Source organism: Triturus cristatus, chromosome 10 (genome assembly GCF_964204655.1).
Source record: "Triturus cristatus chromosome 10, aTriCri1.1, whole genome shotgun sequence".
NCBI classification, from domain to species: Eukaryota; Metazoa; Chordata; class Amphibia; order Caudata; family Salamandridae; genus Triturus; species Triturus cristatus.
Window position 1 is genome coordinate 560,022,013 of NC_140593.1, and position 17,972 is coordinate 560,039,984.

General features: G+C 41.6%; 1 protein-coding gene across 1 annotated transcript in view; it reads left to right on the forward strand.

Moving 5' to 3' along the window:
* LOC146789731 (elastase-1-like) overlaps nucleotides 1-17,972 on the forward strand; it is a 111,518-nt gene that overhangs the window by 31,440 nt on the left and 62,106 nt on the right. The window contains exon 3 of the mRNA XM_085630133.1: nucleotides 16,705-16,814. Within this exon, the coding sequence (XP_085486259.1) occupies nucleotides 16,705-16,814 (110 nt within the window). The remainder of the gene's footprint in view (nucleotides 1-16,704; nucleotides 16,815-17,972) is intronic.

The window sequence follows — 17,972 nt, forward strand, 5'->3', positions numbered from 1 at the left end:
AATAAAGAAACATAAAATGTTTAAAACGTCCGCTGAACCGCTGAGCAGAGCGAGAAGGAAAGGATGTAGCATCGCTACATTTGGAAAATCTCCGCTCAGAAAAATCACAAAAATAAAAAGACGGAAGAAGGGAAACTCACGTTTTGCAAATGTTTCTTTCACATTCTCATTTCCTCGGAACCAGAGCTGTAATCACAAAGTTCATTGTGGCTCCTTTGTCCTCCAAGGACACTTGGACATTCGCCCAGAGCTGCTGTCCTCACGGAAAACTTTTAAACCAGGCGAAGACTGTGGTCAGATGACTCTCGACCATGTTCAACGAGGCCTTCTCATCAAAATTCAGTCACTCGAGCCCAGGCTGCAAACGGCAGCCATTTTATCATAGGCCAAAACGGACCATCTTAATTAAAAGAGACAAAAACAACGTTACCACAGCATAGTGATTAAACAGTGTTAACCCCACTAATACCCTTATGTGTATGTAATTATCTAGCCTTTGCAACACAGAAAAGCATTAGTACACGACATTTCAAAAGCGTTTTGTGCTTTAAATAAACAGCACCCAGCAACATTCATTTGATTAAACCTGCACATTATTAATAAGTAACATGAACGCTTCCCCACGTGTAGTTTTCTCTTGTTAGTACGTATTGGTTAATCAGAACATTTACACAAAACAAATAATTAACGTTACAAATTAATATTTTTATTTTTTGACATATAGACAAACCGGAGCTTAAAACCCAATAGATTTTCAACAGAAAACTCTGCTCCAGCAATCCCCCCTTTGGTGATATTATCACCAAATAAACAACCCAAAAAAATTTTTGGGTAAATTTAGTCCCATTTTAGGAGAAATTGGAAATGTCTTTTTCCTCCTTACACAACACTACACACCAGACTCTCTTTCATCATCCCTCTTTGCCTCCAAGTAAACACTCTCCCTCAATTCTTCTAATTCTATTTCTTGTGGTTCTCTTTTTGACCTTTTATTTCTCTTTTCAATATTTCTTTTGATTAATTTCTTTTTCCCTCCCCTGTTTTTACAACATAAATACACCAATCTTAATATCAATAAAGCAACAATTATACAGGTCAAAGGAAACAATATCTTACCTATAATAGTACTACCTATCTCAGCAATAAAACTCTTAACAGCTATCACCTTATTAGCTAATTTAGTCCAGATTCTCTCAGCTTCAAGTGGTTTTAATTCTTCATGCAAATCAGTAATATTTTTGATATAGACCTTCAGGTCTTTGCTTTCGTCAGGAATGTAAGTGCAACAATGTTGAACTTTCAGCATTCCACAGACCCCACCCTCTTTGGCCAATAAAATATCAAGGGCAAGTCGATTTTGCATAGACATGGCACGTACGGCAATCAATTCCGTATTCACCAAAAGAAACCCTCCAGCGGTATTTGTCGATAAGCGATCTACCACTTTTGACAGTTTCCGAATCCCATGAGCATTTAAAGAAATTCCCACTGCTGGAATTAAAGCACCAAAAATATCACCCACTATTTCTGACCAAGTTTCTCTCTTAAAACGTGTTAGTAAATTAATATGTTCTACATCTTCTATTCTATCTATATGAAAGATCTTTGGAAAGACCAGGCCCACATAACACGTGCCATACCAATGGTCAGGCAACCTGTAATAAGCCTTGTTCCCACAAACATAATACACTCCTGGGAAAACTGGATCCTCTCCTCCCTTGAAACCCCATCCTGTTGCAATGAAGTATGTATCATGACACTCACTAGTCCCAACAAAATATGTATCATATTGGGATTTCTTCCTTGTAATGCACAGCTTACCCTTCTGTGGTGCATCTAGAGCTAAAGTTGGACTAGCCCCGTTTCTCAACTCTTTCCCCATCTCAATGTCCCAAATTGTCTTACTCATTTTATATTTCCCTGCCTTTTCATGCATGCTCAATCTCCTTTCCTCCACCATATTCAGGAAAGCTTTCTCTTCTTCCTTCAAACTGCATGTTAAATTGTTCTTAAAAATGTAATCTAATGTTAATTCTTCTTTTTCAATAAAAATCTCACCAAAAATATTAGCATCTTTAGCTAGATTCAGCTTTTTGTTCATTGGCAATTGCCCAAAAATGTTATCTTTGTTAGACATCTCATAATCTATTTTCCCTAGCAAATAAAAAACACTACTCAACACACTACATGAAATTCCATACGTAGCTGGTAAATGGTGATAAGTAACACCCTCTGAAACGGATGCAGGTAATTGCATACATACGTAGCAATCCCTAACTTCCATTGTCTTCACATATTCATACAACAACTTCGAAAAAACATTACTAGAAAAATCATTAATTGACCTATCTTTATGTACGTAAGTGTTACTAATTCTAGTTGGAACTACTTTATGCGAACTCTTCTCTGCAATAGTCACATTCTCAGTGTGTATTCCTAAAGTGTCTAATGTAACCCTAAAGGTAACTAATAAAGCTAAAACACCCCATAATAGCATTAATAATCCAGTACAGCAGCAGCACATTCTACACCATCTTTTTAAGAAGGCACATCTACTTTGATTATTCTCTATGTTAGCCATTTTACTACTTTGACCGTGTCTTTTGACTTAGCCTCTACTACTCCACTACTTGAGTTTCTAGAACTCTGGATTACTTCAAACAGCTAATTTTCAGTCTTTCTTCTTTTCACTTTCTCCAAGTGATTTCTTCTGTTCACTCAGTTTGGATACTCATCATTCTTCACTTCAACTTCTTCGACATCAAATTGTATTAGATCTCCAACAATATCCTCAGTATCTGACTTTTCATCAATGTCAGTCAAGATAACTTTCAGGATTTCCCCTGTTTCCTCTTCAACCACTTTTCGTACGGTCTCCTCTGGATTTCCTTGACTTTCTGCCTCTTCACCTTCAGACAGTGCCACATACGTCCATTCCGGCGACCTATACTTCTGGTTAGGTTTTCTGATTCTTTTGATCCCCTCTGGTTCTTGTTCTTTCGACTCTTTTCTCTTTTCACCTTTTACTGCATTCTGACTCGATACCTCATTCACTTGTTCAGCCTTCGAGTTATTTGCTCGTGTCAATCTGTATCTCAGCCTCTTTACTCTGTTGTTAGGCCAAAGATCTCCTCTCACAACCTTTTTCGGTCTTGTTTCTTTATTATTTCTCTCTCCAATCCAAGTTCTCTTTCTCAGAACTCGACCCTCTGATTTCTCATTCTCACTTTCATCCGATTCTGTTTCAAATGCCTCTTGTTCTTCAGCAGTTCTCTTTCGCTCCACAGTCTTTTTCACCACTGTTTGAGACTTCCCTAACTCTTTCCCTCCTCGGGTCTCCGACACGCAATCTTCTTGCTGTCTATTTGTCCCTTCACCTAGCTTATCAGGAATGTTCCCTACACCTCCTCGGGGGTCTTCCGCAATCTGTCCCTCTCTGTCTTCTTCTGACCCTACTTCTTCAAGTGTAATCTCAAGTGGTTCTGCAATCCCCTCATCTGATTCAGGAGTAGTCTCTGTGGAACTGCTCTTTTCTCTTCTGTTTTCTTTACTGCTCGTTGGAACTTCTGACACCCTTACAGAATCTGATCTTTTTTCTGAGACTCTCAATGGTTCTCTTGAAGTCTTCTCTGACTCTCTTACTGGTTCTGTTTCTTCATCATCACTGGAATCTGACTCTTCAAAATACTCCTTACCAGTCCCGTCTTTTGGATTAGGAACTCTCAGAGTATGACTTGCATGCACCCAATTTTTCACACCAGCACACTTTACTGCAGTTGTCGTAGTCAGAATAATCTGTCTTGGTCTTCCCCACCTTGGAACCAAGCAATTTCTTCTTCTGTGTACTTTAATCCTCACCCAGTCCCCTGGACTCAGATCATGAGCTTGCTTCTTTTCAAGTGTAGTAGCGTCTTCTCCAACCTGGTGAAACACAGAATGAACTGCGTCAGCCAGGCCTTTACAGCAATCCAAAATCATGTCATCAGTTATTGTCATTAACTTATTTGCAGGCACATATGCATGTCGCATTGCGCGTCCCATCAAAATCTCATGTGGACTTAAACCAGTAGTTCTATCTGGAGTAGATCTAATAGTCATTAACACTAGAGGCAAGACATCAGGCCATTTCATTCCAGTGGCTAAACACATCTTACCAATCCTGTTCTTGATTGTGCCATTTATCTGCTCCACAACGCCAGAAGCCTCTGGCCTGTATGCACAATGTAGCTTCTGCTGTATGCCTAATGCTTCACAAATTAAACTCATGAGTTCATTATAGAAGTGTCCACCTCTATCAGACTCAATCGTTACTGGAAACCCGTACCTAGGAATCAACTCTCTTAACAGCAACTTTGCAACTGTTATTCCATCATTTCTCCTAGTCGGATAGGCCTCCACCCATCTTGAGAACAAGCAGACTACCACTAGAACATACCTCAGTCTGTTCACTTGGGGCATTTCAATGAAATCAATTTGCATTCTTGTGAAAGGACCACCTTCTCTGCCTATTGTTCCCAGACTCACCACTGTCTTTTTCCCAGTGTTGAATTGCTGGCAAATCAAACATCTTTGGCAGATGCTCTCTGCAATTGTCCTAAACTTTGCATTGTACCAAGTCTGTTTAAAAGACCTGATCATCGCATCCCTTCCCAAATGTCCCTGGCCATGATACATCCTTGCCATTGTTGATAGCATAGAGTTAGGCATGACTGGTCTGCCATCTCTATAGACCCAAACATGGTCTGTCTCTCTTGGGGCACAACCTGCCTTGATCCAGTCTTTCTTTTCTTCCTTTCCTGCCTCATCCTGCAACTGTTTCACTTCATCCCACGTCTCTAGGACATTAGTAAACATCACAGAACAAAAAGACATTTCCCCTTCTCGTTCCCTATTAATCGAGTGATTATTTTTCGCACAATACTGTGCAATGTCATTGGCAAATCGGTTTCCAACCGTTACAAAATCATCTCCTTGTCCATGAGCAGCACATTTTACAACCGCTAACTCTTTAGGCAGCTGTATCGCCTCCAGTAATTTTCCAATCACTTCAGCATTCTTTATTGGAGTCCCACTCGACGTCAAGAAACCTCTCTGTAGCCAAAGCTGGCCAAAATCATGCACAACTCCAAATCCATACTGACTATCAGTCATCACAGTCACTCTCAGATCTTCCCCAATTTTGCAAGCTTTCGTCAATGCCACCAATTCAGCAACTTGTGCAGATTTCACTCCTTTCAATGGTGATGCTTCCATAACCTCTGAAACCTTGCACACTGCATATGCTGCACTCAGCACACCATCATCATTCCTCAGACAAGATCTATCCACAAACAGCACATGGTCACTTTCAGGCAATGGAAGATCTCTTATGTCTGGTCTCGGTTTTGTACAGTAATCAAGCACATCCAAACAATTATGATCATCTTCTGTCTTCACACCCACATTTTCAATATCTGGCAACAATGTTGCTGGATTCACATTCACACATCTCTCAAGAGTCACATTTGATGCTCCCAGAATGACTTTCTCATATTTAGTCAGCCGACTATGTGACATATACTGAGTTCTGCTTCTTGTCAAAAGAATTGCCACATTGTGAGGTACGAATACTCTTACAGGATATCCCATTATAATTCCCTCACTCTGTTCCAGACTTCTGCATGTTGCAGCCACAGATTTCAGACAACCTGGCAAACCTACAGCTACAGGGTCAAGTGTCGATGAGAAGTACGCAATAGGCCTCCTCAGCTGTCCATGCTTCTGGATTAACACTGAAAGTGCACATCCATTTCTCTCACTACAGTACAACTCAAACTCTTTTTCATAGTCTGGCATACCCAAAGCAGGGGCTTCACACATTCTGCTCTTCAGCTCCTCAAATGCTGCCATTTGTTCTCCATCTAGTTCCAATGGGTCCTTTACCTCACTTTTTGTCAGCTTAATCAGTGGTCTTGCTATCAGAGAAAAGTTACTAATCCACTGACGACAATAACCCACCATTCCCAGGAACATTCTCACTTCCCTCTGGGTCCTTGGAGCCTTCATTCCCCTGATAATTTTGATCCTGTCATCAGTCACCTTTCTCAGACCTTTCTCAATATTGTGTCCAAGAGAATGCACCTCTTTCTTGCAAAATTGCAATTTGGCTGGAGATACCTTTAACCCTCCATCTGCCAGATGATTCAGTAAAGCTATGGTATCTACTTCACAAGCTTCACGTGTCTTTGATGCCACAAGTAGGTCATCAATATACGGCACTAGTACTGAGTTTTCAGGCATGATCAAACTCTCCAACAACTTTTTCAATAACTGATTAAATATCGAAGGACTCTCTGTATACCCCTGTGGGATACGACACCATGCTAAAATACGCTGGCAAATCTAAATGCAAAAATCGTCTGGCTGTCATGATGCAATGGAATTGAAAAGAAAGCATGACACAAATCAATCACTGTGTACCACTCAGCATCATGTGGAATCTGATACAAAATCACTGACGGATTTGGCACAATTGGACAACATGCCACCACAATTTTGTTAATCTTTCTCAAATCTTGTACAATCCTGAACTTCCCATTCGGCTTCTTTAGCCCCATAATCGGTGAGTTACACGGGCTACTCAGTAGTTCTCTCAAAACTCCCTGCTGAATCATTTTCTCAATTATAGGAGTTATTCCTTCAATTATTTCTGGTGTCATTTTGTACTGAGGAATGTTAGGATAAGTAATTCCCTCTTTCACTGAAATTTTCACAGGATCTACATTATTCATCAATCCCACATCCTCTCCAGTAAAATCCCAAACTGTTCTTTTCACTGTTTCTCTCAGCTCTTGAGGCGAATCCTCCGGATTAAACACAGCATATGCACCAACCATTACACTCTCTCTATTATCTAGAGTCATTCGGTACAAAACATCCTCATCTGGTGTTTCAAAAGCTATTCCATCTGGTGTACAGAAAATTGTACAGTTCATTTTACATAGCAAGTCCCTACCTAACAAGTTCACTGGACTAGTGTCACAGACAATAAATCTGTGCATGTCTGAAAATTTCCCTATTTGTACCCTTACTGGTTCAGTAAGACGTGTCTTGATTTGTGTATTTGCTACACCAACTACTTGGATTGCTTCATCCGAGAGAGGAAGATTTCTAACATCTGCTGACCTGACAGTTGATCTTGTCGCACCTGTGTCTACTAAAAAAGTAACACTCTCCTCATTTATTTTCCCATCTACAAATGGTCCTGCCTGGTCTATTTCTAGAGTTGCACCAAGTATGCACTCTTCCTCCTCTCTTCGGCACCGTCAATAATCACCCTCAGACTCACTCCCTTCATTCTTTAACAAATACTGTTGTATCTGGTTAGAACGCCTTTGTTTGTTTACCTGCTTATCATTGTAGAATCCTGAATCCTGATTGTACTTTTGTGACCCTCTATTCTGCGGCAAGGGCGGTTTTGGCTCTTGGCTCTGCTGTCTCACAGCCTTCTGTTGTTGCTGCTGTTGATTATTCCCTTCGTTCTGCACCTGTTGATTTAAGGGTTTACCCTCATTATTCGCTAATGGTGGATTGGTACATTCAGATCTCCAATGTCCCAGTTGGCCACAGTTGTGACAAGGGAATTTCTTTTTGGCTTCCTCAAGATTCCCCTTTCCTTTCCCTGCATATCTGGGCCTATTCCCTGCATTATTTGCCTGTTCCACCAACTGTGCTTCTTGTCTTTCCGCAACTTTCACTTGTGCCCACATTGCTTTTTCTTTCAGCTTTCTCTGTTTTGCTTCAATTTCATCACTGAAGTATTTTGCATGTCTCAGAATCTCATCTATTTTCTTACTCTGCCAGTCCACTGTGTGCTCACAAATTCTCTCACTAATCTCAGGTCTCAGGCCATATACAAATCTGTATACAAAGTGACTCAAATCTTTGTCACCCAGGTGCTCATCCCCACTGAATTGTTTAAAAGCCAGTATCAGCCTCTCATAAAAAGCATGAACTGATTCTTTTGCTTCCTGATGTGTTCGATCTATCTTAACCCAGTCTGTCTCTTTTGGAGGTACCTTACTCTTCAGGTATACAATCACCTGTTCATACTTCCTCATTACTTCTGGATCTGGTGCTCCTGTTCTCTGATCTCTTGGATATTCCTCAGTAGGCCAACTTACAACTATTTTACACTCAGCCCACAAGTCTGCTGGAACAATAATATCAAACAGACTATTCAGGTCAATCCACAGCACTTTTGACAATTTCACAAATCTGTCTACCTGCCTATACCACTCGACGGGCTTTTCTCTCAGTCGAGGGAAATCATTCGTAAATGATAGAATATCCTGTCTGGTCCATGGAACATGTACATATCCTCCTCCAGGTATTTCTCTCATAGGATAAGTATCCACTGTTTTCTCTTTTTCTCTCACAGGAAATGCTGAATAAGTCCTGTCCACTGATTCTTCCCTTTTCTTATACCACCTTTCCTTCCACTTTTCTACATCACCCCATCTTCGCAACAATGCGACCATTTCCTTAATCTGTCCTGTTCTACCAGCACCATTCAGATTTTCAATGTCTTTATCCGTGAAATCCATCCTGTAAGACTTCTGCAAAGCTTTCACCTTATCAATGTCAACTCCCTGCTCATTCGCTACTGCTCTTAACCTGTCATGTGTATTTCTTGCTCTCCAGGTGATGTTTTTGCACATAAATAACAGTTCACCATCATGATGATTTTTTAGAATTTCTGTAGGAATTGTCCCTGCAACAAGCTCCTCTAATTCTACACGTAACCTGGCCACATCAATTGTCTGTGAATCTTTATCTCTCTTTTGAAGAACTCTCATCCAATCATTCAAATCTTCAGCTGTTATTTCAGTAGTTTTTCTCACTGGAACCACCTTCTTCTGCGGTTCTAAAATCGGCATCCTTGAACAACTAGCTTCACTAGCATCCAATCTCAAATTAGACTGTACTTCTAATCCTTCATTACAGGTGTCATGTCTCGATTGTCTCAGATCACTGCTGTCTGTCCTTGTTCCTGAATCTCCTGAAGGACCAGCCAAACCTGTTATCCTATTCCCAACATATGGAACCACCAAACCATTTTCACCTGTCCTCTGCTTATCAAAAATAGGCATAACCGGACCTATGGTTACAGGCACCGTAACAGCTTCTAGATTCTTTGTCAGTTCTCTAATCTTTTCAGTCAGTTCAGATGTAGTTCTGGCTAATTGTCTCGTATTCTCGTCACCACTTCGATTCTCTCTCTCTCTCTGAAAGGATTACCACTTCTCAACTCAGGTGTCACAACTTCTGTCTCAATGATACGCAATGTATCTCTTATTGGAGAAACAACTGGTGTGCTCTCTTCAGGTTCTGGTCTATATGGAGGTGGTCTCTTGTAAATCATGTCATTCAAGACCTCATCCTCATAATCATTAACTCCATATCTTTTCACTTCTGCCTCAGGAACTCTTTCCGCTCCCTTCCTTTCTTCTTCAACAGTCCTCATAGGATATAATCCTTCTGACATACTAGCATCTCGCCATCTTTTCATTCGATCATGATGAGTTTCACGATCATGTTTCCTCCCAAACATGTACCTGTAGTTGCCTCCAGACCTTTGTTTTTCTCGCTCATGTACTTCATCTTCCCATTCCACCAATGCCTCAAACTGTGTCGGCCTTGGTCTTGGGTCAAGACACAACATCTTTTCCCGTAAATTTCTCAACACGGCCAGATTAAATGAACCATGTTCTGGGAATGCTAGGACACCATCTTCCCTAGTATACCTAACCCAATTCTCCAACCATATACAGGTATGATACCCATATTTCGCAGCCATGAAGGATGCAGGCGTTTTCGCTGGAGGTAACAATTCACCTTCTCTCGTTTTAACATCTCTATCCTTGTCAAACCATCGCTTTATTTTTCCGAACAAAGATTTTTTCTTTTTCTCTTCTTGGTAATACATTTTAACGTCTACAAAACTTTCTAATCCCTTCCGTAATACAACTGTACAGCACGATTTTTTATCCAATAACAGCGCGACTCACACCAACGCACCAATCCTGGAGCACCTACGTCACCCTGTATTCCTTCCAATCCTTGCGCGGCTCACACCAACGCACCAATCCTAGCGCGAGCACTGTTCTGATCCACTACCCAATCAGAGCGCGGTCTCTATGACGTCAGCAGCTGCTGCAGTTTCTGCTCTGTCTCCTGTCACTCGTCTACCCCTCCTTTACAAAATCTCCTCAGTAGACTTCGTGTCAAATTTCTACAAAATCTATTAGTTACAACATATAAACATCTCCATTGTCTGCTTCGCTAACCAAAGAACAGTAAAGAAAATCTATTTCACAAGAATCCCGTTGACACAGTAGCACATCCCTCTACTCTGCCCTTCTAACATGCATCCATTAACTGTTTCCTCTAGGACTGCTCCAAAGAGTTTTACAATCAACTAAATGCTCATACATTCACGCACATTCATTCAAGAAAATATAGTACATACACACAGAATCCTGCTTTTCCCGAGAACAGCATATGATCTGCTCTACTACAGAATTATAACATACATTAACCAAGCAGCGCTTACCTCTGCCCAGTCCTTCAGACAAGCTCAGAGAATACCTATTACTTCTCCAGCGATAAGCTTTAACGGCGAACCTTACGGATCCCTGGGACTTAAGACCAGAGTTTCACAGATAACCTTCGCTATCATACGCACTCCTTTTATACTGAAAATATATCTCTAATAGTAACACACAACGATGTCACTGATTCCGAACCCAGACAATGTGACGTGCAACTTCAATTGTCACACGTTTTTCCTGCATACGTACAGGACCAACAATCCCGTCTTTCCCGAGAGCAGTATATACTTCCCTCTGCCCTACTACGGAACTGCTACCAGCTCCCAAGTTCCAGAAGCACTACATATAACTCAACATGACGACTCCAACATATAGTATTAGTACATATACCAACATCAATCAATAATCAATAAATCAAAAGCCAATGTACAAGCAATCTAATCAGATCAAGATAACCATCAAAACCATCAAATTCTGCTACCAGGAAATTGGTGCAGATTAGGGCATACAAATTCTCCCTACTTCCACGGATAGAGTAATTTCACAGATACACGCACATACTCACATCATACGCTTGGGCCCATTTCACTAACATACGCTCGATTACTCTATTAGCATAGAACTAGAACCTGTGGAGAGAAAACTCCTAAACACCCTATATCTACACTGAGGTCGATAAGACCAGTTTGATATTATCCTGAGTCATGATCTAAACAACAATAATCAAAAAGAGTACTCAATAAACAACAAGAAATAACCACCAACACTGTATTTTAACCAACGGTACTTTTATCTAAATTTAGTCAAAGAAAGTCAATCAAAGCAAAATCATCATTCTCATAATTACCTATTCTAGCTAAGTGTCATAAATGGGTCAGGACAGGTCTCTCAGTAGAAGTCTCCCGAGTCGCCGTCCTCACAGCATCGATCCTCACCAACGCAGGTTTGGGAAGAAGTGGCCTTAGACCCTCTCTAGGCTAACAATATTTATAACGAAAATTACAAAATAAAGAAACATAAAATGTTTAAAACGTCCGCTGAACCGCTGAGCAGAGCGAGAAGGAAAGGATGTAGCATCGCTACATTTGGAAAATCTCCGCTCAGAAAAATCACAAAAATAAAAAGACGGAAGAAGGGAAACTCGCGTTTTGCAAATGTTTCTTTCACATTCTCATTTCCTCGGAACCAGCGCTGTAATCACAAAGTTCATTGTGGCTCCTTTGTCCTCCAAGGACACTTGGACATTCGCCCAGAGCTGCTGTCCTCACGGAAAACTTTTAAACCAGGCGAAGACTGTGGTCAGATGACTCTCGACCATGTTCAACGAGGCCTTCTCATCAAAATTCAGTCACTCGAGCCCAGGCTGCAAACGGCAGCCATTTTATCATAGGCCAAAACGGACCATCTTAATTAAAAGAGACAAAAACAACGTTACCACAGCATAGTGATTAAACAGTGTTAACCCCACTAATACCCTTATGTGTATGTAATTATCTAGCCTTTGCAACACAGAAAAGCATTAGTACACGACATTTCAAAAGCGTTTTGTGCTTTAAAATAAACAGCACCCAGCAACATTCATTTGATTAAACCTGCACATTATTAATAAGTAACATGAACGCTTCCCCACGTGTAGTGGTCTCTTGTTAGTACGTATTGGTTAATCAGAACATTTACACAAAACAAATAATTAACGTTACAAATTAATATTTTTATTTTTTGACATATAGACAAACCGGAGCTTAAAACCCAATAGATTTTCAACAGAAAACTCTGCTCCAGCAGAGGAACGTCCCTTCACTTCCACACCCCCTTCTACAGTTGCCATCCACTGCTCTTCCCATTTGCACCATACAGGGTCCCGTGATGTAGATTCGGTGCAAAATTTTAAGTTGCACTACCCTCATCCTCGCTGCAATGGCTACCTCTCGTGGTGAAGCTAGTGCTATTACCCAGTCCTCATTGTTGAGGATTATACCATCCCTTTCCCACTTTTCCCGCAGTTTCAAGAGGGGATCTCCGGTGTGATTCACTAACTTTTTGTCGGTGAGTGATATGGCCTACGTTGGTAAGTATCCATCAAGGAGTCTGTCCTCAAGGGGTGAGGAGTTCGGGGGAACGTCTCCCCTCTGGAGACAGGATTGTAACGCGTGGCGGACCTGCAAGTATCTGAAATATTCTGTGGGAGCAAGATCGTATTCATGTTGCAGGGCTGAGAATGACTTGACTTCACCCTTTATCCATAAATCGCCTATTTTTGCTATACCTATAAGGTCCCACTTGTCAAAACCTTTAGATGTCCATAAATTCCCCAGCTGCTCCAAGTCACATAATGGAGTAGCCAGAGTCACCCTACGGTCCCACCCCAGAATTTTGTTGGCTGCCTGCCACACTTGCACTGAATGCTTGGTTGGCCCGGTGAGGCGATCCTTTCCGACGTTTGAATAGAGCGCACGTTGGTAGTTCCCTCCCGGTAGTACCCAACGATCCATCGCATAGCCCGGATCACCCACCGGTCTGTAAATGCCATGATTAATGGCTGCCAAATGAGCTGCCCAGTAATATTTTTTGAGATCAGGGAGGGTGATACCTCCATCATACCAGGTGAGATTCAGTTTAGTAAGCGCTATCCGCGGCTTCCCATTCCAGAGTAGGCGGCGTTGGAGACTCTCAATTGCTTTAATGTAGCTTGCGGGGACTAAATCCAGTGAATTTTGCAGGGCGTATAGGAACCGGCGTAAGGACATCATTTTGAATAAGGATGCTCTGCCCAGCATTGAGAGTGGGAGCATCATCCAACGCTCCGACTCCTTCTTCAATCTCTGTAAGGGGGGGAGTAAGTCCTTAGCAAATCTATCTGCGGTATCCGAGGTGATATAGATGCCGAGGTATTTGAAACCCTGTGTGGAGATCTGTAGCAGGCAATTACTGGGAAGGCCTGCGAGGGGCCCCTTGAGGATGTACAACACTGATTTGACCCAGTTAATTGAGTACCCTGAGTACCTTCCAAAGGTGGCGAAGATGTCAAGCACTGCTATGAGAGAGGCCTTTGGGTACGTTAAAAACAATAAAGTGTCGTCCGCATACAAGGAGATGCGGTCCTCCCGTGCTTCAGCCCATTTAAAACCTCGAATCACCGGGTCCCTCGACACCCAGGATGCCAGGGGTTCCAGGGCCATGGCGAAAAGGAGGGGGGAGAGAGGGCATCCCTGCCTGGTCACTCTATTAAGTCCAAACACCTCAGATTTTTTGTTGTTTACAACTATCTGGGCTAAAGGTTTCAAAAAGAGGAGTCTCACCCACTGGATAAATTGGGGCCCAAAACCCATTTTTTTAAGAACCGCAAATAAATACGGCCATTAGAGCATATCGAATGCCATGAAGGCTTCCAGAAATACCAATACCGCCTCCTCCTGTATGGTTGTCGCCCTTCCTATCACCCCATGTACCCTGCGAAGATTTAACGCAGTGTTGCGCTGAGGCATGAAGCCAGATTGATCCGGGTGTACCAAAGTATTAATGACTTTGACCAGTCTATTGGCAAGGAGTTTAGCCAAGATCTTAGGTTCGGCATTCAATAAGGAGATTGGCCTATAGGAAGAACAGGCCGTCCGGATTTTGCCTTCCTTGTGGATCATTACTAGGGTAGCGATCCTGTGGTCATGGGGCAGCTCCCCGAGTTCTTTACTCTCCGCAAACATTTTACACAGGTGGGGGGCAAGGATATCCGTCCTAAGTTTATACAATTTAATCGGGAGGCCGTTTGGCCCTGATGCCTTCCCCGACCTGAGCCCCCTAATAGCCTGTGCCACCTCATCTGCCGTGAGCGCCCCTTCTAGATACTCCAGCTCTGACACTGATAGTTTAGGTAGAGTAACGTCTCGGGGGAGATCGAGAGAGTCATGTGTTGTGTAGGGATTCTGTGAGGAATAGATCTGTTGGAAGTGGGCGGCAAACGTGTTAGCTACGTCCTGGGGGTCCATGATCGTACGGTCTGCTTCGTCAATAAATTCTGGCACGAGCCTGTTTGCCAGCTTTTGTTTGTCTAACCACGCAATCAACTTCCCAGCCTTGTCCCCTTGATTATATATCCTACCTAGCGTCTCTCTTCCCAATGCCTTGGCTCTGTCCGTCACCAAGGCCCTGTAACGGGTCATAGTTAATATTAGGGTCGAGCTGCAAGTGCATGAATTTTGGTGATGGTATGACTTTATTGTGATGAAGAGTGAGCAGTATTTTGTGGACTTGTAACAGGTATGTCCTTAGTACTGGTATTAGTTGTATGAGGATAGCAACAGTGTAGTCTTTCTATATCACATTCCTCACCCAGAAGGCTAAAAAGGCATTTTGTTGTATCAGCATGTGTAGGTGGTGGTTGAGAGTGAGTTGGCTAATTGTGTTGTGTTTGTAAAGTAGCCTTGTTGTGCAGTAGATATGGAGATGCAAAGTTGTGAAGAGTGGCATGTTGTTTATTTTGTTTGTGTCTGTTTAGGGTGGAATGTGTATGAGTTAGGGGTGGTGGTGCAGCATGTAACAGTAGAGTTGGTTTAGGGTGTGTATTATTTGTGTAGACAGGAAGATGGGACTGGGTGGATGCTTCTAGTTTGTGATGGAAAGTATTATGAGGTAGTGTGTTATGCTGGTGTGTGTGTTATGTTTGTTTCGATTTTGAGGAGTAGTAAGATGAGATGATGATTGTAGTTGTTTTCTGAGAACTATTTGTATGTAAAGTATTGTTGGTAAGTAGAAGCTAAATGGTAAAGGGTGTGGTGATGTTTTTTGGAAAGGAGTATATTTGGTGTGTGAGAGGGGATGGACAAGAATTAAGAGTCTTTGTGTTAATTATGATTGCTGAAAGAGGTAATATCTGTGGCACAGTATAATGTAGTGGTTGTGTGGGTGTGTTTTTTGATAAAAAGGATGCTGCTAGATGAAATGATGAAAGGTTGAGTATAGTTTTGGTGGTGACAGAATGGGGTCTGTTAGGAGTAAATATAGGTTACAGCTGGTACTTTGTATGAGCAGGGAGTGTGTATCTCAATGGGATATAGTTACGTATAGTGTGGAAGCTTAAATAGCCCTAGGTCAATGACTTTTGGCCAATGGAAAACCTCGCCCTAACCAATTAGAACACTAGCCCTAAGCCAGAGGACCAATAGGAGACAAGGCCCTTGCAGCCAATCACAGCCCTAGTACTAGCAGCCAGTCAGAGACCAAACCCTAAGCCCTAGGCCCAATAGAGACCCTAGTCCTAGGAATCAATAAAAACCCTAAACCTATCCACCAATTAGAACCCTAACCCTAAGCCCAATACACTCACTACCACTGGGACCAATCAGAACCCCAGACTTATCAGCCAATTAGAAACCTAACCCTAAACCCTATAGAAACAACAGATACAGCAGCCAATCAGAGAACAGATGTAATGTCCAATGGCAAAGTTATAGAAGGAGTGCATGACCTTAAGCACGGGTCGATGTCCAGGGGGTAGTGAGCTGCTCCCATAGAGAAGAATCTCCTTAGATACAGACTGGCTCAATCCACACTTTGCTGGTCCTGTTTCTCCCTGCATAGGCCCAAATCGAAGCCACTTAAATACTACTTTTGGCGCACTTCAACAAATCTCTTTTTCTAGTCAAAAGCGAGGGTTACATACACTTTTCAAACACAGTTTTAAACCTTAAAGCAGATTCAGCAGTCTCATAAACACACGTTGCTTAGTTTCTTGCTGTGTACATCAAATATTTCTGTACATGAAATGAGTCACATTTTCTGCGGCACAGAAAGTTTAAGTGAGTTTGCTCAGAATCATAGGCTAAGCCAGGGCTGGGATTCAAACCTGGTTTTCTACCTACAGGGTTAGCAGCTTTGGCCTTAGGCTGCATGTCTGCCCCAGTATGATAGTGAGAGAATGTTTAAATGATCAGTCATGCTCTGTGAAATAAGTAACCACATAGTGATACAAGCAGCAAAGAGTTGTAGGACAGGTTCTTTCAAACGAAACCTATGATATATCATGTTCTGGTTGCAACATGTACTCATTTATTGCGTTAAGTTGGCTGAATTGCAAGATTGCTTTGTGTTTCAAAACATGTTATATCTTTGCATACAGGCCTCCCTCCAAATAGCCTACAATGATGATCCTGAGTACTGGTCTCACATCTGTGGTGGATCACTCATTAGTCAAAGCTGGGTCATGTCCGCTGCCCACTGTGTTGGCTTGTAAGTAACAGATTTTTGAAAACTTGATTTGCGCTTTTTGCTTCTGATTTAGATCTTGGTGGACGGGTTACTCCGTCACAAAAGTGACAGATATTCCATCCGCAAAATATATATCTCATTATATCATATGGGATTTAGAATTTCGGCGGATGGGATATCCATCACTGCTATGATGGAGTAGTATTTGCCTATGGTAAAGGTAAGAGACCAGAGTCTATATCATGAACAGCTCCTCTGGCTCAGAGACAAGTGCCTCCTTATTTGCTTGTGCTCAGTCTACAGTGTGTTCATATAACTTTGATTTTCTCTAAGTTAATGCATGAGCTGCAGACAGCACGTTGGAAAACAGAGACACAATCGCTGCTCACTGTTTCCGACTTGTGCTACCTGCATTTCATGCATTAACTGTAACAAATTATGAGTTATGGGAATGCACTTTAAACAGCGCAAATTCATAAAAGCAGGCGCTCAGCTCTTCATATGGCCCAGCAGTGCATTACAGCAGCAGTTCTCAATGTTTCGACTTCTGTGAACCCCCAGTGAATCCCAACTAGAGGCTGGGACCCCAAACCTATTTTCTACACTTTGATAAGCAAAACAATAAAGAAAAATACATAAATAAGTACAAACCAATTATACACAGTTTTAAATATTTAACTTACAAACAAAAAAGATACAAAAATCGAAATTTGAACACTAATTGGATGGTTGGAGCGTTTCAAATTTTTGCTTTATTTCTAAAAGATAGAACAATGTATACTAAACGCTAGCATGACACTTTGCCTTTTTTTGCTGCTAATGTATGCTTTCATTTTGTTGGTACATAGCAGTGCTTCAATTGTGCCACCAATCGTCCATACTAGATTGCGTTTGCTGGGCTTGCTCTGCTCATACAAATCAAACTAAGACTATCAACTTATTTTTTCGCCACCAATTTCAAATTCCACCACACATTGACTCAGCATTTCAAAGATTTCAGTATTACATTATGCTTAATAATTTTTATATTCTTATTATAATTATTTAAAATAATATAATGTAATATAACGTATATAATATATACTTGTATATATTAATATAATATTGTTTAATTTTCTAAACGGACCCCAGGTTGAGAACGCTGTAGTAAAGGACTGCAAGGTATCACAAATAAATACA